The sequence below is a fragment of the Macrobrachium rosenbergii genome, chromosome 4 (assembly GCF_040412425.1).
Source record: "Macrobrachium rosenbergii isolate ZJJX-2024 chromosome 4, ASM4041242v1, whole genome shotgun sequence".
NCBI lineage: Eukaryota > Metazoa > Arthropoda > Malacostraca > Decapoda > Palaemonidae > Macrobrachium > Macrobrachium rosenbergii.
The window spans coordinates 44,871,026-44,896,769 of record NC_089744.1 but is presented as its reverse complement, the minus strand read 5'-3'; the positions used below and the strand labels follow the sequence as shown (position 1 = coordinate 44,896,769).

Here is a 25,744-nt window from a genome sequence, read left to right as displayed (position 1 = left end):
ATATGTATACATATATATATATACATACATATATATATACATACATATACATATGTATATATATATATATATACACACACACATATATATATATATATATATATATATATAAATATATATATATATATATATATATATATATATATACATATATAAACATATATATACATATATATATATATATATATATATATATATATATATATATATATATATATATATATATATATATATATATATATATAAATATATATATATATATATATTATCTGGTTGTGTCCAGACAGTCAAGAGATTACTTTGTGTACATACAATACATATGTGTATATATATATATATATATATATATATATATATATATATATATATATATATATATATATATATACTGTATATGTGTATGTGTATGTATATATTAGTTTTTATAATAGGACTACAGTAAATTATTTTTATAGCATAATATTACAGAAGAATTTTTATTTTTAGGATTCTGTTAGCCTGACTGAAAGGTACTCCGCTGTTGAAGATTCTCATCATGGTAGTTTTATCCAAAAAGACAAAGTTCTTAAAAGTTCAGAAATAATAGCAACATATAATGAAAGCAAAGCAGCAAATAGTAGAGGAAGACCCAAAATCCCCAAAATGTCGGTAAGTACTATAAATTTGTAATATCCATACAGGGGACAATACTGTTTTTTTATTGCTTCAAAGCATAGACAAGCATCAGTAAATGAAATATTTCTTGAATCATTATTTGAGTTTTTTCCAGCCAAGCAGGGGAAATTTACTCACATATTTACTTTCAAAGTATTGTGAAAGATCAGCTGAAGATTCTTGTGCTTATAAGTTTTTAACTGCCGGGGGTTAGTTTCATCTCCAGTGCTTGGACCAAGGAGTATCCCCTAATGGCTGAAGAATTGATATCTATGTCAATGTAAAAAATGATTTAAGGGGAAGACTGATTCAGGAAGGAAAATATTTATTTTCATGAAGTTTAGCCCCCTTGTCACCCTTCCCCCCATCCCCTTAAAAAAAATCCTGCTACCCTTTCATTTTTACCTAGTCTGTTATTCCTGGTATATCTTAATCCCACTAATTTTGCTGCCCTTTGTTTGCTTTTTTTTTTTTTTTTTGCTATTTTCCACCACTTTTTGATACTATGCATACTCCTCTGTGACTTGTTTTCTCAGTTTCCACATGTTTTAGTTTGACTTTATCTTCATCTTTCTTTCCCTCACTTGATGTGTAGCAGTCTTATCTTGTGTCGAAGCATGCAAAACACAAAACTCACATTCATAACATTGTAATTCTTTTACCTGTTACTAATTTACTTTGGTGCTCTTTAGACATTGTGTTCATTATATTTAATACTTGATACTGGCAGAATCCTGTTACTGCAACTCTTTCATAATTTGCTTCTAAAACTATATTCTGCAATCACTGAAATAGTGAATCAAATTCTCATTTTCATAACTGGAAATTGTTTCAGGCAGACCCATTAGTCACATCAATGCTCACATTAGGGAGTGTCAAATGGCTCTAGACTCAGTTGTATGTGTAATAAACATGAGCCATGTTACCCATCAATTGGTTATCTGTTATTTTGAGTAGTTTGGGAATAAGGCTGTGAGATTACCATAGCTCTTGAGGACTGGTATGAGATATTAACCCTTAAACGCCGACTGGACGTACCTTAAGTTGACTAAAATTGTCTGTCGGGTGACAAGTGGACGTACCGTACGTCGACTACAAAAAATTTCAACCTTCGGTCAACTTTGACTCGACCAAAATGGTCGAAAAACAGAATTGTAAGCTAAAACTCTTACATTCTAGTAATATTCAATCATTTACCTTCATTTTGCAACAAATTGGAAGTCTCTAGCACAATATTTCAATTTATGGTGAATTTTTGAAAAAGACTTTTTCCTTACGTCCGCGCTGTAACTTGGCCGAAAATTTCAGAAATTCTTTCGTCATTTTGTCGTAATTTTTGCACCATTTTTATTAGCCGTTACATAAAGTTTTATAAATGAAAGCCGTTACATAAAGTTTTATATATGAAAATGTGCGCAATTTCATGTAAAATACAACAAAAAACAACCCATGGTTGTAGCTTTTATCAGTTTTGAAATATTTTCATATAAATCATGATGTGCCAAAATTTCAACCTTCGGTCAACTTTGACTCGACCGAAATGGTTGAAAAACGCAGTTGTAAGCTAAAACTCTTACATTCTAGTAATATTCAACTATGTACCTTCATTTTGCAACAAATTGGAAGTCTCCAGCACAATATTTTGATTTATGGTGAATTTTTGAAAAAACTTTTCCCTTACGTCTGCTCACGGTAACTCAGCCGAACATCTCAGAAATTCTTTTGTCACACTGTTGTAATGTTTGCACCGTTTTATATTAGTCGTTACATAAAGTTTTATATATGAAAATCTGCGCAATTTCATGTAGAATACAACAAAAAATAACTCAAGGTTGTAGCTTTTATCAGTTTTGAAATATTTTCATATAAATCACGATAAGTGCCAAAATTTCAACCATCGGTCAACTTTAACTTGACCGAAATGGTCAAAAAATGCAATTGTAAGCTAAAACTCTTACATTCTAGTAATATTCAATCTCTACCACAATATTTCGATTTATGGTGAATTTTGAAAAAAAAAAAAAAAAAAACTTTTTCCTTACGTCCGCGCGCGGTAACTTGGCCGAACATCTCAGAAATTCTTTTGTCACTTTGTCGTAATGTTTGCACCGTTTTATATTAGTCGTTACATAAAGTTTTATATATGAAAATGTGCGCAATTTCATGTAGAATACAACAAAAAATAACTCATGGTTGTAGCTTTTATCAGTTTTGAAATATTTTCATATAAATCACGATAAGTGCCAAAATTTCAACCTTCGGTCAACTTTAACATGACCAAAATGGTCGAAAAACGCAATTGTAAGCTAAAACTCTTACATTCTAGTAATATTCAATCATTTACCTTTATTTTGCAATAAATTGGAAGTCTCTAGCACAATATTTCGATTTATGGTGAATTTTTGAAAAAAACATTTTCCTTACCTCCGAGCGGTAACTCGGCCGAACATCTCAGAAATTCTTTCGTCACTTTGTCGTAATGTTTACACCTTTTTATATTAGTCGTTACATAAAGTTTTATATATGAAAATGTGCGCAATTTCATGTAGAATACAACAAATAATAACTCATGGTTGTATCTTTTATCAGTTTTGAAATATTTTCATAATCATGATAAATAGAAAAAATTTTACCTTTGGTCAACTTTAACTCAACCGAAATGGTCGAAAACTGCAATTTTAAGCTAAAACACTTGCAGTCTAGTAATATTCAATCAATTACCTTCATTTTGCAACAAACAGGAAGTCTCTAGCACAATATTTCGATTTATGGTAAATTTAAAAAAAAAATTTTTTACATCCACATGTTATGAATTCATGCATCATTTTGTGATAATATTTTCTCTGTGTTGCTTTGATCGTTTTACAATTTGTTATATACCAAAATCATCGCAATTTAGTGTACAATACAAAGAGAAAAAATTAACTCATTAGCTTTAACCATTTTGCTCACAGCGCGATTTGTATACAATTATATATGAAATTTTTTTTGCACTGTCATATATTCCAATATTTATATATGATATTTTTTCATTTCTGATGGTTGCATACTAAACTTCAGGCAACAACAACAAAAATGAGCCAAAAATGAACTCTTAATCTTAAAACTAAGCGTGCCGTGAGTTTTGAAAAAAAAAATATATATATATATAGTTTTTGAAAAATATATATATATATATATATATATATATATATATATATATATATATATATATATATATATATATATATATATATATATATACACACACATATATAGTATATTCATATGTATAGATACACACATATACAGTATAGTTAGTATATATATATATATATATATATATATATATATATATATATATATATATATATATATATATATATATATATATATATATATATATATATACATACTTTTATAGGTCATTCTGTATTCACTTATATGAAATTTTGAATATTTTACTGTTCACTTAGTTATTCTGAACTGAACTACACAAAAAATGCATGACTTCCTGTTTGCCACCTTTTGTTTACTGCTGTATCTGCAATAAACAGCAATTTGTCTTTTCTAACTGGGCTATGGTAGTAACATCATTTGTTACTGAAGCAGTGATAGTTACCCCAAATGCAAACTACTGTTGTAAAGATTCGGACATAAATAATGCACCAGTAATAGCTTTGGCTTGGGAAACAGCAAATTGCTGTTTAATTCAAAGCTCTCACATTGTACAAAAGGTGGTGACATGAATTTGCAGGTTTTTATTTCAGTTCAATACAGTATGAAGAAGTGAAGGTAACTGCATGAGTAGGAAAGAAAACAAACCCTGTGCTTGTTTCCGGAGTCTGTAAGTTAATTTTTATAAGTGAAACAAATTATAGTTGTAATGGTTCATAGTAATTTTCATTTTTATTTTATCCATTTCATTACACTTAAACACTTTTTTATTAAAATATATATATACATATATATATATATATATATATATATATATATATATATATATATATATATATATATATATATATATATATATATATATATATATATATATATATATATATATATATATATATATATATATATATATATATATATATATATATATATATATATATATATATATATATATATATATATATATATATATATATATATATATATATACTGAATAAAAATAAATGGCGCAAAATAACTGGAGGGAAAGCTGTCTTAACAATAAATTAAGAGAAATAAAAGAAACTGTAGACCCGTGGCCATCATCCTATCAGAATTGCTGTAGGTTTTCAGTAATGTTGACACGGCTAAAAATTGGTCACACTAAACTGACACATGGTTACCTGATGAGTAACCCCCATGCCCCTATACCTGTGTGCGAAATATGTAATGTACAAATAACAGTAAAGCATATTTTAAAGGTATGTCCAAAATATAGAATCCAAAGAGAAATTTTATTTAGAAGATACTCCTTTAAAGATATACTGTCAGAAAATTACAAATGTTCACTTTTTAATATTTTAAAATTCCTTAAATTTAATCATTTATATGATAAAATATAAGATTCATAGAATAATTTATAATATATTCCTAATTAACTTAATTAGTTCTAAGATTAACATATGTTGCTAGTTTTAATTAAATTCTTTGAGAGTTTAAATAGTTTGTCTAATCCTTCGGGCCAGCCCTAGGAGAGTTAATATTAACTCAGTGGTCTGGTTAAACTAACGTTAAAAAAAAAAACTGAATAAAAAATGTGTGTGCACTTGAGACCCAATTATATATTTGTCCTTGTTTAAAAGACAATGATTTGTTTTGTAAATTTCACCTATTTCACGTAGGACGATGACGAACCTAGCTATCAGTGCTGTCAAACACCAGCTATAAATTAAACACCCGTAAAGGGCTTGATGGTTGTTCCTGTTAATTGCCTTGTCATCCATAAAATATTAATTTATATTGACTGAAACATATTTACCATCACTCTAAGTAAGGAATGTTGTATCTACTTAAGTAAAATTTGTTACAGTTGATTAACCGGAAAATATATTTTTTGACCTTTGAACACAGGAAGAGAATAAGAAATGCTAAAAATTATTTTTGGTCCTATTTCATCACATCTAAAACAGTGGTAGTTGTTATCCTATTTCTAAGAACTTTTAATATACGCTAGAATAAACTTTCAGCTTTCCAATGGTGCCACTCTAGCGATAATAAAAAATACACGGGTAAAATTAGAAAGCATTTTGTGGAAACTTCCAGTGCGTCTAATTCTTCAGCTGTTCACCGAGGAGTAAATGACCAAGACCTGATTGTAAACAATAAGGTCAGCCCCTCAGGACCGGAGAGGGTTAAGTACCCTCTGAGTGTGGGTTGGATGAACCTCTTTAGCATCCCTGAGGAACACTCATCCAATCCATCCTGCATGATGATGGCCAATAATTCTTGATGGCAGAGGTCATCCTTATGTATCAGCAAAGGCAATCTGCAGTCACTAAAATAGTGAATCAAAATAGGCTCCATTTGGTCTGGTAATGGATGTTTGGTGAAGTCTTAGAGGGTCATAGAGAAGTGTAGTTGCTCCCAAAAAAATCTACCCAATGGCCTTGCTGCATAACTTGTAATTATGGAGCTGAGGCATCTTTATGTTTCTCTGGGACCTGAGGAAAGTGGCTTTTTGAGAAGTTTCTTCTAGGTCCAGAAACTGTTAATAGGCCTGTGAACCGCTACTACAGTCAAAAGGGAGCAATGTAATTCATCATCATTTTGTAGAAGTCCTGAGTTTGATCTACAAACTTGCAGACCTCCAGATTCATTGACCATTCTGTCTGCGACAACATTGTTTCTTTCTGTAAAAAAACTCGGAACTCTGCCAGTATTTTCTCCTTCCCATACAAAGACGTCCACCATCGGCTGACACGTCACCATCACTGAATTTGTAGACATTGCATCAACAACCTCTCCAGTGGCATAGCAAATGCTTCATGGCTGAAGAAGATGGTCTTGAACTTCAGTAAGTTGATGTACTGCTTCCTGTCTTGTGTCATCCAGATTCCTGTTGCTTGAATTATATAGTGGGTTGTGGTCTCTACCATGACTTAGCAAAGTGCCCCCCCAACCCCACCCCCACTTCAGTGATACCCTGAATTTGATCTATAATATCTTTGGATTGGTGGCATATTTAAAAGCTCAGGACTCCTTTTTTAACCTTCGTAACACCAGTTTCACATTACCCATAATTGCTGACATCAAGAAATTGATGGTTGCAAAAGTTTTAGTAGTGGCTGTGATAAGCCCATGATTTCCTTAGAATATTTCCTGCCTGGAAATTCTAGATGATTTCTCGATATTCCACCCAGGACCCCCTGATCCCAACCCCTTGACAAGGTGGGAGAGGCTTAAGGATCCACTGCAGGGATAGAATGCAGTTTTATACGTTCCATCTCTGCAGTTGGTTCAGCCAAGCATTGGGAATCCTTCATCCTTTTACTCCCTCTATTAAGTTTTTTGCTTCCCTTTTCCTCAATCATTGACGACTTTTGCATGGCACTGAAATATGGAAAACTGCTCTTATAATTTAGATGGAAGGTGGAGGTGGACGGCATGCCCGTGATCGAGCAAGGTGAAACTAATACCGTATGTCAAACCTTGCCCTCAGTACTGGGTCTGATCTCGATGGACTGGCCCTTAAGGCACTGAGGGTATGGTGTGTATCCAGGTGAGGATCCAAGAGCAGTTACCACTGTGGGTAATAGTTTTGCTCCTCCCCCTGTTGAGCCTCTCTGGTGAGAGGGACCTCATCCTGGATTAAATTGAGATTTTTCATTATATGAATATTAACGCTAACCTCAACGACTTATGGCATGGCAGTGGACAGCTCTGAAGAAAACTAACTTCATATAAATAAAGAGGGTATTAACACACTAATACCATTTAGAAAGCCTAGAAGAACTAAATATAGATAAGACCCGACCTTGACACACTTTGACTCCCTCTTTGGAAGTGGAAGTTGCTCAAGGTTCCTAATCTTAGAAACGGACGAAAAAAATTATCTGCTTTAAAATTAGAATGTTACTTTCTGAGTAGACACCCAGCCTCTGAAATGTCAATCAGACAAATAAAAGACTAGATGTAGCTGATAGAAACCACAACAAAAAATTGGTCCGAAAATTGAATGAGTATAACAAACATTGATAACATAAATGAAAAAATAAATAACATGATAGTATGAACAGTGTGCAGGGTACCATAGTACTTCATAATAATGGTGAACTAGTTAAAAAGAATGTGCGTAGCAAAGTCACAGATCACAGGTACACAGAATCAAACAAGCATAATATACGCCACCATTTTGTGTCTCAGTCCATGCCAAGAAGGGACAGGACCACCTCCTTTATGCAGAACTTTTTTTTTTCTTCTTCAAAGAACTAAAGACTGCAGGGTAGGTATATCCTGACTGTTCCTTTCCACAGGACATTAAAAAAAAAGTAAAAAGAAATAGTTTCTCTGAGACTCAGATTAAGTTACCTTGATGGCTTATAGTAATGTAACTGATGGAAAAGCAGTGCAAGACAAAGTACTTGTCTATGAAATTAGACCTCCATCCATTTGTTTGAAGTGGAATTATGTTCATTTTTTTTATATATGATATGCAAATTATCAGAATCATGCTCATTAGACCCAGTGGTAGAAGCAAGGCAAATGGTCCTTGGTTTAGTTATTTCTTACTTCAGAATTTCATACAGAATGCAAATGCTTTTGTGTTAAGCAGAGCTATATGTGACGTTTCTGCTGGCACACACTGTTCCATGCGTACCCCCATACACAAGTCTCGAACATTTGATACTAAACTTTGAATGACTCCAGCCGACGATACAACTGAGTCATTGAGAGAGGATGAGGGAACCAGAGAGGGAGGAGTAGAATACATTTAAGCCTATCCGAAGACTGAAGAATCGGTGGTAGATGGAGGCCACAGATGATCTTTGGAAAGAGGAGGCAAAATTATAGTGGTACTGAAGGACGGCCGTATAATGCGGCCATGAGGGAACGCAGCTGGCTGTCATCCCTCATACATCAGGAACGGACTCAGTCAGGGGAGGACGTCTGAAGTTTCCCCTCGGACACGATGTCTGGAATGGTCTCGATCAGACAAGGTTGACTGAAGCTGTCCCTCAGACATGACGTTGTCTCCGTAGAGTCACTGGTTCACCTTCTCGTGGCCATGGCCTACGCCTTCATCCTATGAAAAGCACCTAAGTCCCCTATGTAAATACCTCAGATTTGTATGTTAAGAAAAATACAAATTACTTGGAAAATTTGTCATATTTTTCACTACTTGGCCGTTTTCCCTTTGGAGTACATGGGCTTGTAGCACAGATTTCCAGTTAGGTTTGTAGCTTGGCTAGTAGTTTAAAAATAATGATAAATTACTGAATACTATCCTTTGCAAGAGTAGAAACTTCTAGAAGCATCCTTTTGTATAATGGAACTATTATTAGTAATATTAGATTTGGACTTGGTATTCAGATTATACAAATTACAAACATCTTTATGTTACTTCAGATAACAGGACTTCTACCTTGCAAAGGAATTTTTTATCAGTTGCCAATATGAGTTTCTGGAGGTCTTAAACTGGTTCTATAATTCTCAGTTAGCCAGTTGTGAAGTGTTCAGCAGCATGGTCCTTGTCTCATAAATTTTGATTTAGTTTAATGTAAGTACAGCATTGTAATTAACATGAAACAAATATAATTTTTTTAAACAAATTTTATTTAGTTAAAATAAAGAATTGTACAAATAATACTTATGATATAATTGTATGCAGGTTGACCATCACTAATCTGGCAATCAGTAGTCCGGAACAATCAGTAATCCGGCACAAATTTCGGCTAGAGTAATTTTTAATGTTTCCGCATTAATTTTTAAATTTCCCTGGTCGCTGAACTAACTCGCTCGCCGGCCGCTTCAATTTCGTGGCGCAGTGTGCTGCATCAACAAACTGGTAGCCTAGCCTACATTATACTGAACTCTATTCACATATTAACAGTATTATACAAACATCAACATAACAAATGTGCATCTTTTTTCATGGATCTTTTAAAAGTTATGCTTTACTACAGTGTTTCCAATTGTATTATAAATTAAGTCAATGTTTTGTTTTGGGAATCGGTATCGCGGTGTTTATTTCACCGCATTTAACTAAGTTCAAAGTGCTTTTCTTGCTTCTAGTTAGCGTAAATGAATATGGATACTTTATTTATTTGGGGCAAGGATATTTTTCATTATACGAAGTGTTTTTAAGTCGAAATATAACTTAAATGTCTCGTTGTGAAACTAATTTAGCTATTTTTTTCGTTAATATATGACGTTCTCGGGAATCGCGGCTGGCTGTTTTGGGGAAATGTTTGTTTTGTGTGAAAAAATCAAGATTCCGTTTGCTATTTTCTCTTGATTTCATCATAATACGAGCTTTACGTATTTATCTTTTATCGGCGTGAAAACAGTAGTAATTTGTATTCTTTCATGCCCAGTAGTTTTGATTAAAATACATTCTCTCCAGTTTTGTTTACGGTCGAGTTTCATCCATGTTGCCGATGTACGATAATTTATAGTCATTGGCAGCTTTAACATTGTTTTCTCAGCTTCACCTACAACTTGCAGCTTAAAGTTACTGTAGCAGTATATTTCCCTGCCGATCTTTTCTCCAAAGCGAACAAGGGTATAGTGTAAGAAATATATCAGTCCTATTGTACAGTACTTAACGTCATTTGTAACATAACTACAGTAATTGTGTATTACCGCATTGATGGTTGAAATACAAGCACAACAGTTGTTATCCGATACGATTATTAGCAAAACAACAGTTTCCCGTTCGGTTGTTTATGGCTGTACGCATTTACGCAAGAGTATAACGTTACTAACAATACTTTTATCGTTCTCTTTTACTTTTTTAACTAGCAGATGGAATAAAGAGATGGAGGAAAAGAAGTTGGTCTCTCTCGCGGCCTGCGCCTGCGTGAAATCTAAAAATATTTTTTCCTAAATATTTTCGTATCGGTATTAATTATTGCTAACCACATCGTAAACTCGAAATATCGTAAGTCGAATTATCGTAACTCGAGCACTACTTGTATTTGATAATTGTCTTTTCTTTATTAACCAACTTGTACTGATTTATGGGATACTTTAATTCTAAGATGAGGTGCTTAGCTACTGGGTTTCATGTATTCTAGCCTAACAAATGGCTAATCTGGCAAAATGGCTAATCTGGCACCCTCCAGGTCCCAGTGATGCCGGATTAGTGATGGTCAACCTTTATACAGTAATTAAGAATGACCACCTTCCCAGCCCATCAGTTTCTTAAACTGATATGCAAGACAATATGCTGGAGACTCAGATATGTATTTGGTTAGTAGCTCACTGCAATATTTTTTTAAATGTGCTAATGTTTCTGTGATTTCCATGATCACAAGTTAGTGCTAGTTATAAGGAATGAGTTTTATGCAAAAACTAACTTTGGTTTTAAAAATTACACTTTTAAAAATTAGATTATTAAAAAGTTGTAATATATCAAATGAGATTTTAGAACAAACCCTATTGGCCAGTCTTACACGTTAATATTAACTCGTTAGTCTAGTAAAATTATTTAATAATAGTTTTTTTTATATCATCTGAGTGATATATAGTTACGAGTGCAGGTAAGTGATTTGCTGTATGTTGAAGTTTACTGTGCAAGCACAGTTGTGGGTGTGTACACTTGGCTATCTGCTACCACATTTCAATCCTCTAACAAGTAGCTTATGGTTTGCTTATGTGCTTAGCACCTTGGATAAAATTCTGTCTCAGATTGATAAATTTTTTTCCTCCAAATCACATTACTGCAATAGGCTGTAGTGGCACGTATTTTGTATTTATTAAGAGCAAGTATTTGTAGATATTTTTGTTTAATTAGTAGATACTGTATTTGGTGAGCACTCCACATGTCTTGTCCTCAAGTGTAGAGTGGATTACAGTCATAGCAGTAAATCCTTTAATGACTCAGTTTCAATCAGTTTTAAAATAATAAATCTTGAAAGAAAACCCCCTGAAAGAATTGTCAGAATATTCTACTTGTTAACTCTTCAGTACACAGTTATAAAGATTTTGCAAACCTTTATCTAATTAAATATGCTTGTATTTGATGTATAGGAGGTGCGATATAAAGATCAAAGATTATAAAGACTAAACAGTAACTATTTTAGATTTGGACGTCATAACTCCAGTGTGACGACGGAGTAGCTAGTACACCAGTCACAGCACTTCTGCCATGCTAGGAATATATCTGGGAAGTCTTGTCCTTAGTGTCAAAATGGCATCCCCTTTACCTTGTACTCTTGCCCTTGGTGTCACAGTGACAATCCTTCACCTTGTACTTCATCTTTGTGAGCAGAGTGGTGAGTCCTAAGTGTTGCCTCAGCCATGCTTTCTAGAGAATTAGTTATGTTCAGTCGCATTCAGTCTAGAAAAGTGAAAACTTTGCGTTTGGGGCTTGACAGTTACAGAGGCATTGACCCTAAAAGGATATATCCCATCTTAAAAAAAAAAAAAAAAAAAAAAAAAAAAAAAAAGCTACTGATTTCATTGCTCCTAAGATTACTACTGTTTTCAGAAATTTAGTTGGAAATGCAAGTTTTTCTTCTGTTCAGAGGCTACGAAACACTGCTGTATCACATAAGTGACAAAGTTTAGCCTCATTCCCCTCAGAATATAGGGCGATTTCAATTACCCTTTTATGTAAGGTTTTTGAGAAACTGCTCTTGAACCATCATTGAAGGTTTGTTGAAGGTAATAACCTGCTACCAGCATTACAGTTTGGGTTACGTCAAGACCTTGGTACTTGTGATGCACTCTTGTCAATAGCTCCCATCTTGCAGAGTGCTCTTGGTGAGGGTGCAGAGTCATGTATGCTCGGTATAGATTTTAGTGCAGCTTTGACTGTAAGAATCAAAAGTACTTGCGGTATTTACAGGCTAAGATTATTGCGTATTTTTGGATCTTTTCTTAATATTTTAAGTGAATTTTTAATAGGCAGCACCCAAAGAGTCTGTGTTGATGGTCATTGCATTTCTTCCTAAGGGTAGTGTTCTTGGACCTCTGCAATTCATTATCAGTGCTAGTGACATTTGACAAGGTCTGGATGACAAACTGATTGCATATGCCAGTGATGCTACCCATCTAGCTGTTGTTCCTTCTCTTCACCTTAGGTTTGTGGTTGCAGAATCCTTGAAGAGATCTAGCATGTATGCTATGAGTGAAGCAGGCTTAGGGGCATGGCGCTTAACTTGCCTTTGCATCCTGATTTATGTTTAAATGATACATTATTATACCTCAATGACTCCCTTAAGATTTTAGATGAAACTTTTGATAAAAAACTGACATTTTGAGGAGCATATACATATACTACTTCCTCGGTTTCTCTAAATTTTAGTATTTGGCTGAAATGTTTTCAAATGTTTCATGATAAAATGATTAAATCTAAGTGTTTCAACTTTTCTTCCTTGTTTGGGTTATTGTTCTCTTTGATCTTTGCGTGCTGACTCTCATATCAAACTCTTGGATATTTATGGCATCAGTGAAGTTATTTTGCCAATTTTTATTGTTTAACTTGTGACATAGACATAAAGTAAGTTCATTATGTTTGTTGTGTAAAATGCCTGATAACAACAAACATCCTCCTCCCTCTTCTTTACCTGACCCAGGTGTTTTTGCTTATAACACTAGGCAGGCTGCTGCTGCTGCAAACTGTGTCTTTTCTAATATAAAGTTGAATACTACTCAGTTTGCAGATAGTTTAATCTTAGCTTCAAATAAAATGTGGAATAGTTTACCTAGTGCAGTAGTGGAATCATCTGATCTCCAAGTGTTGAAGCAAGGAGCAAATTCCTTTCTGCTTTCTGCTGATATCTTTAACTATTTTAGGTGTAACTTTTGACTCACATCTTACTTATGAGAAATAGCTAATGAAAGTTTCAGCAAATGCTGCCCAAAAGTTAGGTATTGTTCATAAGGCCTCATAACAGTGATAAAATCAGTGCAACCTGTTTTAGGTCATTTTTCCTTCCTTTACTAGAATACTGTTCTCCAGTGTGGATGTCTGCTTCTGTCAGAGATTTATCTCTTTTAGATAGAGTGGTTTGTGGTGGTAGGTTTCTGTTTCCTAACATTAGCAGTTATAACTTGGACCATAGATGGACGATCTCTTGTTTGTCACATTTTCATAAGCTGTATTTTAACAGAAATCTTTCACACTCACAGTTAACCCCTGATCCCATTTTCCTGTCAATAGCAACCAGATTTGCTGAACAGCAGCACCAATACTGTATGCAGTAAATGTGTCGCTTTCGAACTTCTCAGTCATAGAGGTCCTTTATTCCTCACACTATTAGAGTGTGAGTTTCACTTGTACAGGATTAATGCTGCATGTGACCTTTATTTATTTTGGGGGGGGGGTTAATTTGGCCATCCATGTGAGAATTAAGATTAATTTTGGAGGTCTGGTTATGCAACCTTTAATACCAACTATTTATAGGGAATGTATAATCTAAAATATGTTTGCATTGCTACACAAAAATGGATAAAACTTTAAAATTAAAGGAAACAAGTTTGTTGACAAATTTTTTTGCTGTTCCCACAGTGTCATTTTTTTATCCTCAAGTGTTTTTTCAAGTAGCATTTTTTCATAATTTCAGACAGCACATACTGAAGTTGTAGATGAAACAAACAGCCCTTACCAGTATTCAAAAGAACCTTTCATATTCAAGGAGCCTCCAGTTCCTAAAAATTCATCTCTGCATCACTCTGAGGAAGGTTTGGTAAGTTAATCAAGTTTCTTTTGTAACGTGGATGTCACACTTTGCATTTTACTTCAGTTTCCCCAACTGACAGTTTAGATATTAGATTTTAATTGCTTTAGTGATATGTATGTTAGGATTTGTTTTCTTTCCTTCTGTAATACTGTTTATTATATTCTCAAGTTCCAAAGGAATTAATGTATTTTGCATTACCATATGTAAAAAATGCACCGTTTAGATGTGAACTTTAATACCTACATCAAGCACTGTACAGTCATCTAGGAACAATTTCAATTCTGCCTAAACAAAATACAACGCACAATATGTACTGTGCATTAAGTACTGTACAATCCTCTAGGAATAGTTTCATTTCTATCTAAACAAAATGTACTATATTTCTAGATGATTGTACAGTACTTAATGTACAGTACATATTATGCTGTACATTTTGTTTAGGCAGAATTAAAACTATTCCTAGATGATTGTACAGTACTTGCTGTTCAGTATATGTATATGTTGTGATTCATTTTGTTTAGGCAGAAATAAAACTATTCCTAGATGATTGTATAGTACATATTGTATGGTACATACAAAATGTATTGTACAATATGTACTGTATATTAAGTACTGTGCAGTCATCAAGGAATAGATTCAATTCTAACTAAACAAAATGTACTGTACAATCATCTAGGAATAGTTTTAATTTTGCCTAAACAAAATGTACGGCATAATATATACTGTACATTAAGTACTGTACAATCATCTAGGAATGTAGTTTCAGTTTTATCTAGACAAAATATACTGCACAATATATATTGTTCATTAATTATGTTACAATCATTTAGGAATACTTTCAATTTTGTCTAAACAAAATATACTGCACAATATGTACAGTACTATACAATCATCTAGGAATATTGTAGTTTCAATTCTGTCTAAACAAAATGTACCATACATTAAGTACTGTACAATCATCTAGGAATAGTTTCAATTCAGCCTAAACAAAATGTATCACATGTTATGTACTGCACATTAAACACTGTACAGTCATATAGGAATAGTTTTAATTCTGCATAAAAAAAAAATATACCGCACAATATATACTATAGTCATCTAGGAATAGTTTCAATTCTGTCTAAACAAAATGTACCGTACAATATGTACTATACATTAAATACTGTACAGTCATCTAGGAATAGTTACAGTTTGTCTAAACAAAATGTACTGCACAATATGTACTGTATACTAAGTGCTGCACAATCATCTAAGAATAGTTTCAGTTCTGCCTGAACAATATGTACTGTACATTAAATACTCTACAGTCATCTAGGAATAGTTTCAGTTTTATCTAAAAAAAAGTCTCGTACTATATGTACTGTACAATCATCTAGGAATAGTTTCAATTCTGCCAAAAACAAAGTGCATTACACAGTATGTACTGTACAATCATCTAGGAATAGTTTTAATTATCCCTAAACAAAATTTACCCCACCATAATTACTGTACATTAAGTACTTTACAATCATCTAGGAATAGTTTCAGTTCTACTTAAAATGTACCGCACAATTTGTACTGTACAATCATTGAGGAATATTTTCAATTCTGCCTAAACAAAATGTACTGCACTATATATGCTGTACAGTAAGTACTTTACAGTCTTCTAGGAATAGGTGCCAATTTCTCTAAACAAAATGTAACTCACAATATGTAGTGTACAATCCTCTAGGAATAGTTTCACTTCTATGAAACAAAATGTAACACACAGTATGTACTGTGTGTTAAGTACTATACAATCATCTAGGAGTTTTTTCATTTCCTCCCAAACAAAATGTATTGTTCAATATGTACTGTATATTAGGTATTGTACAGTCATCTAGGAATGGTTTCAATTATACCTGAACAAAATGTACCATGTACCACACAATATGTACTGAATATTAGTACTGTACAATCATTTAGTAATGATTTCAATTATGCCTAAACAAAATGTACCACATTGTAAGTCCAGTACATTATGTACTCTACAATCATCTACCAACAATCTACATAAAATACAAACTTTGTATTTTTGCAGAAAGCCTTATCTAAGCAAATTGTCTTGCAAGCCATATATTTTGCAGACCCTTCATTTCCCTCCACATCACGACTCCCTTCTACTTGATAACCTTGTTTCTACTTTCTGCAATGCATAAACATTTATTACATTTAGGCATAATAAGATGAACTGCCCCTTTTTTACACTGTCTCTAATTCTGTCTAAACAAAAATGTATCACACAGTGTGTACTGTGCACTTATCTAGGAATAGTTTCAATTCTGTCTAAACAAAATGTGCTGTACAATATGTACTATATATTAAGTACTGGACAATCATCTAGGAATAGTTGCTATTCTGCCTAAACAAAATGTACCACACAATGTGAACTGTACGTTAAGTACTGTACAATCATCTAGGAATAATTTCAATTCTGCCTAAACAAAATGTACCGTATAATATGCACAATACATTAAGTACTCTTCAGTCAGTTAGGAATAGTTTCAATTCTGCCTAAAGAAAATGTACCATACAATATATACGGTACATTAAATACTGTACAATAATCCAGGAATAGTTACAATTCTGCTTAAACAAAATGTACTGTACAATATGTACGGTATATTAAGTGCTGTACAATCACCTTGGAATAGTTTCAATCCTGTCTAAAGAAAATGTACTGTACAACATGTACTTTACAATAAGTAATGTACAGCCATATAAGAATAGATTGAATTCTATCTAAACCAAATGTACTGCACAATATATACTGTACATTAAATACTGTACAATCATCTATGAATAGTTCACTTCTGCGTAAACAAAATGTACCTCACAATATGTACTGTACATTAAGTACTGTACAATCATCTAGGAGTAGTTTCAATTCTGCCTAAACTAAATGTACCTTACAATATGTACAGTACACTAAGTGCTGTAAAATAATCTAAGAATAGTTTCAATTCTGCCAAACAAAATGTCCCGTACAATAGGTAGTATACATTAAGCACTATATACAGTCATCTAAGAATAGTTTTAACTATGCCTAAACAAAATGTACCATACATTATGTACTTTGCATTAAGTACTGTAGAATCATCTAGGGATAGTTTCAATTCTGCCTAAACAAAATGTACCAAACAATACTGCACAGTACACTAAGTGCTGTAAAATCATCTAAGAATAGTTTCAATTCTGCCAAACAAAATGTCCCGTACAATAGGTAGTATACATTAAGCACTATATACAGTCATCTAAGAATAGTTTTAACTATGCCTAAACAAAATGTACCATACATTATGTACTTTGCATTAAGTACTGTACAATCATCCAGGAATATTTTCAATTTGCTTGAGTAAAATGTACCGCACAATATATACTGTACATTAAGTACTGTACTATCATCTAGAAATAGTTTCAATTCTACCTAAACAAAATGTACCATGCTATATGTACTATACATTAATTACTGTACAATCATCTAGGAATAATTTCAATTCTGCCTGAACCAAATGTACCAAACAATATGTATGGTACATTAAGTGCTGTACAGTCATCAAGGAACAGTCTCAATCCTGCCTGAACAAAATGTACTGTATAATATATATGGTACATCAAGAGCTACACAATCATCTAGGAATAGTTTCAGTTCTGTCTAAACAAAATGTATTATACATTAAGCACTGTACATTCATCTAAGAATAGTTTCAGTCCTGCCTGAACAAAATGTACTGCATAATATGTATGGTACTTAAGGGGATCGGCCAGTTTCCCACTTTTTTAATGACAGGTTGTTGATATATAGGGGGTTTGTTTAAGGACATTATGTGGAACTTCTGGGGAAAAAATTTTTGGTCAATGACCTTAGGTTTTGTGACGCCAGAGCGATTTTCGGCCAAAATTGGCCATTTTCAAAATGCATCTTCTCCTTTGCTTTTAGTTTTTAAGGGATGGGATTTGAACCACGTATAAAACACATATGACCCTTCAATAAAATGCCAGGGATTTTTTATTTTTCAATTCTTCTTCGAGATATGAATTTTTTTTCTTTATGAAATTTTCCCCGGAAAAATTACAGAAAAAAAATTACCAAAAATCAGCAACTCATAATATTAAAAATCCCCGGCATTTTATTAATCTACTGTGTTTCCCCATGTTATATATAAAATTTCATTTAGATTGGTCCAATACTAAGGGAGGAGATGCATTTTAAAGGCAAAAAACTTATGTTTTGAGAAACAGGCCTTCAAAGTTTTAGTTACATAAAAAAAGTAAAAGGGACTTCAAAGACTGTTACAATTAATTCTATGGTTTTAATTTTTATTTTTGGGTATTAATTAATGCAAAATGATTATAAATAAGAATATTAATTGATTATTTATGTGCCTAAGACACATTCTTATAAATTTTAGGTTCCTGGTCCCCCCCTGTCTGATCTTGCTGCAAGGTATTACTCTAGGGTATCATAGTTGCCTACACTTTTTTATTAGTGTCTCGAATCCATCCCTTTCCAAATGGATCCTGGGAATTACTTTACATTCACAATTAGGGATTCGTGATTCAAGTAATTCATCAAGTCTTGCTTCACTTATGATCATTTTATTTTCAGGATCGTCTGTAATATCAGCCTCCGAGCTACTGCTTTCTTCTTCTAAAATATCTTTGCCCTTTGGTAGTGATGAACAAATAAAGAGGCATTTAGGGGTGGATGTGGTTGGTCTCTGGTCAGCAGAGATCGCTGCCTGCGCCGTTTGATGGGCGACAGCTCTCTCTCTCTCCGTCGCTCCATTCCCCTCTATGGCACTAATTTCTTGAACTCTTTCTTCTACTTCTCGCCTGGACTTTTCCACTTGGCTTTTCCGCATTCTAGAAGCATGAAGTGAACTCTTGGACCTTTTAGGCACGGTGAAAAACAAAACACCGCAGAAAATACAGAGTTCAGTCAAGGCTAGCGAGAATGAAAAACGTGTCCTTCTAGCTTGGAAGTTTATAGGCAACTCTCGGCCACAGTCGGCATCATGGTATGACGTGTGCGTTGTCATGGCTAGGAATAACTAAAAGGTGCCGAGTAGGATATTATTGACATTATACATTTCATTTAAAAGGAAGTTTTCGTAATATATATCGCAAAAAAACTATACCAGACTAAATCATTTGCGCTACTGGTGTTTTATGGGTATGTAGTTATTGTTACATTTTAGGCCATAACTAGAGAAATACGGCAAATTTTAGCATAATATTTCGTGGACACATTCTTGAACCCTATACGAAGCCATAGAATTTTTTTCAGCAAATCGAATTTTTTTTAAGATTTTTGGGGTTTTTTAGGCGGCCGATCCCCTTAAGTGCTGTATAATCATCTAGGAATAGTTTCAATTCTAAATAAACAAAATGTACTGCGCAATATGTACTGTACAGTAAGTACTGTACAATCATCCAGGATTAGTTGCAGTTCTGTCTAAACAAGATGTACTGCACAATATGTCCTGTACAATCATCTAGGAATAGTTTCTCTTCTATCTAAACAAAATATGCCGCACTATATGTACTGTACATAAAGTACTCTACAATCATCTAGTAATATTTTCAGTACTGCCTAAACAGTGTGTGCTGTACATAAAGTACTGTACAATCATCTAGGAATACTATACAATGTAGTATACAATAAGTATTTTACATTAAGTACTTTACAATCATCTAGGAATAGTTTCAATTCTCCCTAAACAAAATGTACCACATAATATTTACTGTACATTAAGTACTGTATAATCATCTAGGAATACTGTAGTTTTATTTCTGCCTGATGATATATGCACTGTACAATCATCTAGGAATAGTTGCAATTCTGTTTAAACAAAATGTACAGCATTATATGTACTGTATATTCATCTAGGAATAGTTTCACTTCTATTTAAACAAAATGTACCGCACAGTATGTACTATACAATAAGTACCGTACAGTCATCTAGGAACAGTTTCAATTCTGTCTAAATAAAATGTATCATACAATATGTACTGTACTTTAAGTAAGGTAAGTCATCTAGTGATAGTTTCAATTTTGCCTAAACAAAATTTACCAGACAATATGTCCTGTACATTAAGTACTGTACAATCACCTAGCAACCAGTGAAAACCAGTGCTGCTCCTGCCTGTAATGCTGGCTCCCTGTATCTAGTGCAACCCACACCCCTTGTCTCCATATAAATCTCAGCTGTTTAGAGAATGACTATTGGGCCAGTTGAAAGCTGGCGATAAGAGAAACACCAAGTACTTGAACCATGACCCTGGAATCCTGCTGGTGAACTCTGTGGGATCATCCCCCATATTTCACTCTCTTCTCTGTTTTGTAGAGAAGAAAACCAGCTGCATTTTACTATACCAAAGTATGAACGATGGGCAAATATTGTTCAGATTCACAGAGAAGAAAAAAGAATTATGTATAAAATTGATAATAATATAATGATACTCTTAGTAACTATAACAATAATAATGATAATAATAATATTATTATTATTATTATTATTATTATTATTATTATTATTATATTATTCGAAGGGAACAGACCCTCTCTTAAACAGGTCTTATTAAAAAGGAGGCTGTACTATGCGAATTTATCTTATACAGTATCTTTTCTATTTCCTTATAATTAGCTTTTCAGGGTCAGCAATGTTGGTTAGCAACTGGCCGATATTCATATTGGAAAAAGGATAGTGTGTGGAATGCGGGAAGTCTTTTATTGAAATATCCAATTAGAAATCCTCCGTCGTCTGGATTCAGGCTGTACTTCAGGTACCGTCGACATGTTTTGACCAGCTCATTGGTCATTCTCTGGACGTGGTTGAAAAAGATCTGAAGAAACAAGGTGCTTTTGTCGGTATTTATGGGGGGTCTTGATCTGTCAAAAGAATTAAGCACAAATAATAATCTCCCAAAAATATGCAAGTGCAAAATATAATAATAAAAAGTCTAAAATGCATGAGTAAATAGCCTACTGGTAAATAGAACACAATAAAATAGAATATAAAAATGGTAAAAAGGTTATGTTGAACTTTCCACACAAATTCAAAAATGTCTTGAAACATGGTAAAAAAAACATAAGTTCACAATTCACACAGAAAAACGAAGAGTCTGAACTTTACCTTATTCTGCCAATTCTAAGAGATTGCAACACTCAAAGCTAATGTCTTGACGATCTCGCTCTAGCTTCGCTAATGAACGATCGGACTAATTTTTGGGCAGAATTAGACAAAATCTAGATTTCCTAACGTACGAACTTATGTACCCACATACCAACTCGGTCATATGACTCGCATATCAGAGCCAATATTGTGTGTTCATCAAACAAACGGCTGAAGTAACCAAACTATTTGCTGAATGCAACGATTTGCAACTGTCTGTCTTGACCCACTACCATCTTACAGCAACTTCTCTTCCATCACACCTTATAACACAGTAATGTTAAAACAGCCATATTTTTCTAAAATAGTGCTCAGCCACCCCATAAGAGCGTCTCGCTCTCTTAATGGCAAACCAAAATAAAAGCAAATGTATAAAACATAACAAATAGAGCTATGCTCAATTAGCAATGTCTACTGCACTCCAGATTTAAGTGCTGCTCTCATGACGTACTTGCAAAGTCACTGGGGTCGTTTTCTTAGAGCCCTTGCATTTAGTCTTACAAGCACAAATAAGCTTAACTACTCCCACAACAAGAATTATCAGTAAAATAGCCACTAAAACTATCAAAATGGATGACAGAATGTATTCACGGTACTCGACCATGAACGGATCATCGTTCTCCAACAATGGCGGAACAGTCATCGGTATCTCTGTTGAAGGCACTGGAACTACATCATGATCATTATGCATATGACGCATGAATATCTTCTCGGAACTGTTGAACACAGCACGGCTAAGTACGAGGAAGTCTGTTGACACTACTCGACATGAAGAATCAAACAGCTTAGATCCTCGAAGAATGAACGACATCGACTTGTTACCTCGGCACATCGTCGTAACAGGACATTCTTTGCAGTATATGGCAGTAAGAGTTCTGGTGGTGATCATGTGGTATTCATGTGGAAACCGTATAAAGTCACATTCTGTCGGAGTCTGTCTATGAACTAATGATAATTCACAACCACCCACAAATACAACTCGCAATTGGAAAATATTACTGTCACACACATACCTCTCCCTAACCAAGGTACAACCTGTCTTAAAATCAACTCCCGAACCTTGATATTGATCTCCCAAAATGAACATGGTCTCTAATCCATCCCATGTCACTACTAAGTCTCCAAAAGCACTCGGAAAAGGTCTAATAATAAAACTAAGAAAAGGCTTCATTGTACTGACAGGAACGTATACTATCAATCCCCGATCAGACAATCTCACCCTCAAAACATTATAATATAAATACAAATCTCCTCCCGTGAACAACACTTTCGCCCCATGTAGATAAGCGGAATTCCTTAGAACGTTTTCTAAGTATCCCAAAGGTAATATATCACCATACACACGACCATCTGCTGCAGCAATAATTGCTTTTATCTGCATTTGCACTTCTGTCCTTAGAGAATCAGTTTCTTTCTCAACATTAAGAAAAGTATGTTGGATCGTAAGAAGTGCTATTGTCACATCTAGATCTTCTTTCAAACCTTCTACCGTAACTGACAAATCATTCAAGGAATGTCTAATTGTTTCAAAACCACTTCTCAACTTCTCATTACTTTCTTGCAACTGATTTAACTGTTTCCCCTGAGCTATTAGGTCTCTTTGAACTTCTGCTACTTTGACTAAACTTCCAATGGACATCGCTCCAATCGCAGCAATCACACCAACACGTAAAAGAACTAAAGGTGCTGCTCTTTTACTTCTCCTATTCTGTATAGAAGGTGAATTTCCTGGAGTAACGTCAGGAATCCATTCTAACGTTTTATCTATCCCTTTATCAACTCTATCTAACGTTATTCTTATTTCTTTCATCAATCTAGTTAAAGAGACTGGTAAAGTTCTCTTATTCTCTACTTCATCTAAAATGAACACAAAACAAAACAAAAAAACAAAAAAACAATAAGTATTATATACAGTATATACAAATGTCAACCCATTTATCCCTCTAACTATATACAAATGTTCCATTACATCCCAACTTTCTTTAATTTTGAAATATGAGTCAATTTCGTCACACCAGTATTTACATCTTTTACTACAAATCTATTCCCTTTTTTGATCTCTACAATCTCAAAAGGTCCATGGAACTTCGGACTTAATTTATAATTCGGATCATTCCGAACATTCACTTTAACAAACACTCTATCACCCATAGAAAAAGCTACTCCCCGCGATTTCGCGTTACTTTTCTCTACCATTGCGTGCGAACTAAGTTCAAGTTCTTTACTGATACGTGCAAATCTTTCTCTCACTGTATTTATCAACGAAGTAACAGTAACATCGCCCTTAACTTGCTCTGGTAACAAATCAAAAGGTCCTTTTAACTTGTACCCACACAAAGCTTCTGCTGGAGATATCTTAATTGTGTCATTCACCATAGTGTTGATACTATATTGCACTTCATCCAAAGATCTGTCCCAATGTGTATCGGAACCACCCACTGTCATGCGTAAAGCTTCGATTATTTTCTGATTCACCCTCTCACATAACCCGTTCGCTTCTGGTCTATACGGGATTATAGATACTTTCTTTATTCCCAGTAAATTAGCAGGACCGTCTAAGGTCTTATTAATAAATTCCCTACCATTGTCTGTGATCAGACATTCAGGAACACCATATCTACAAATTATCCCCTTAAAGAACGCTATAGCTACTTCCTCAGCTGACTTGTATTTCATTGGGAAAATCTCGACAAAACGAGTTAACTCGTCAACAACTACTAATAGATGTCTATATCCATAAGCAGATTCTGAGAAGTTACCCAGAATATCCATAGCACTCTCTGAAACTGCCTATTTGGTATGGGATATGAACCCAAACGACACGACACCGTCGTCGCCGGCTTATTCGCATTGCAAACAGCGCAACTCTTCACAAAGGCCTCTACTGCGGAAAACATATTTTTCCAAAAGAACTTTGACCTGACGTTTTCATACGTCTTGTCCACACCTAAATGAGGAGAACCAAATTTACAATGTACAATGTCTAGAACTTGTGGTACTGGACTCTCTGGCACGATGATTTGTGTAATTTCACCCATGCTTAGAGTACTTCGCAAGTTATACTTAACTTTCCTAACTAATAAATTATTCTCCAACTCTAGTCCAGAAAAAGGCAACTTATACCCTTTCTTCGGTAAAACTCCCCTGAGAAATGCCTTAGCATCTGATAGTAATTTATCTTCATCTTGCTTCTCTTCTAGCAAAGGTATGTCCCAAGTGATATTTTCACCAGTAACATAACACACAACGTTTCCCTCAACATCACGAACAACAATCTCTTCCGAGACTGCCGACTCACTATTTCTCCCCAAAGTATGCACTGTAGGAACGTGTATGTCCTCTACATGCGATATCTTAGAACTACTAGTATCCGAGACACGAGACACCAAATGTCTACTCTCGTCTCCCACATAGGATTCGGTATGTACTCCCTCATCCTCAACCGGAAAATATCTGCTCAATGCATCTGCAACCACATTATGCTTACCTTCAATGTATTTGAGGCTTGCATCAAAATCTCTCAATGTCAAAACCAACGTGCTCTCTTGGGCGATAAATTTGGCTTATTAAAAGCTCTAACAACGGTTGATGATCTGTAAAAATCTCAACTTTATTTCCCGACAACAACATCTTGAAATGAACAAGGCTAGAGACGACTGCGAAAGCCTCCTTGTCCACAACTGACATCAGCCTTTCGTTACTACCACGCATTTTGAACTTTCTGTTATAAAAAGCAATTGGGTGTAATTTTCCCTCAAATTTCTGCATCAAACACGCACCTATACCTTCCTGACTCGCGTCAGTCCCCAAGGTGAACGGTTGACTAAAATCTGGAAACTTCAAAACAGGTGGGTTCACTAAAGCACTCTTAAGCTTCTCAAAAGCTAATTGCTGACTGTCACTCCAAACAAATTTAACGTCTTCCTGTAATAGATCTGTCAATGGAGACGCTATTGTAGAAAAATTCCGCACAAAACGGCGAAAGAAACCAGACATACCTAGGAATGAACGAATCTGCTTCTTGGTTTTGGGAACTGGAAAACTCACGATAGCTTTGACTTTGTCATCATT

General features: G+C 34.1%; 1 protein-coding gene across 1 annotated transcript in view; it reads left to right on the top strand.

Moving 5' to 3' along the window:
• The window catches only part of LOC136833711 (synaptonemal complex protein 1-like), a 378,221-nt gene that overhangs the window by 288,815 nt on the left and 63,662 nt on the right, over positions 1-25,744 (top strand). Inside the window, exons 18-19 of the mRNA XM_067095919.1 lie at positions 487-648; positions 14,361-14,483. Of these exons, the coding sequence (XP_066952020.1) occupies positions 487-648; positions 14,361-14,483 (285 nt within the window). The remainder of the gene's footprint in view (positions 1-486; positions 649-14,360; positions 14,484-25,744) is intronic.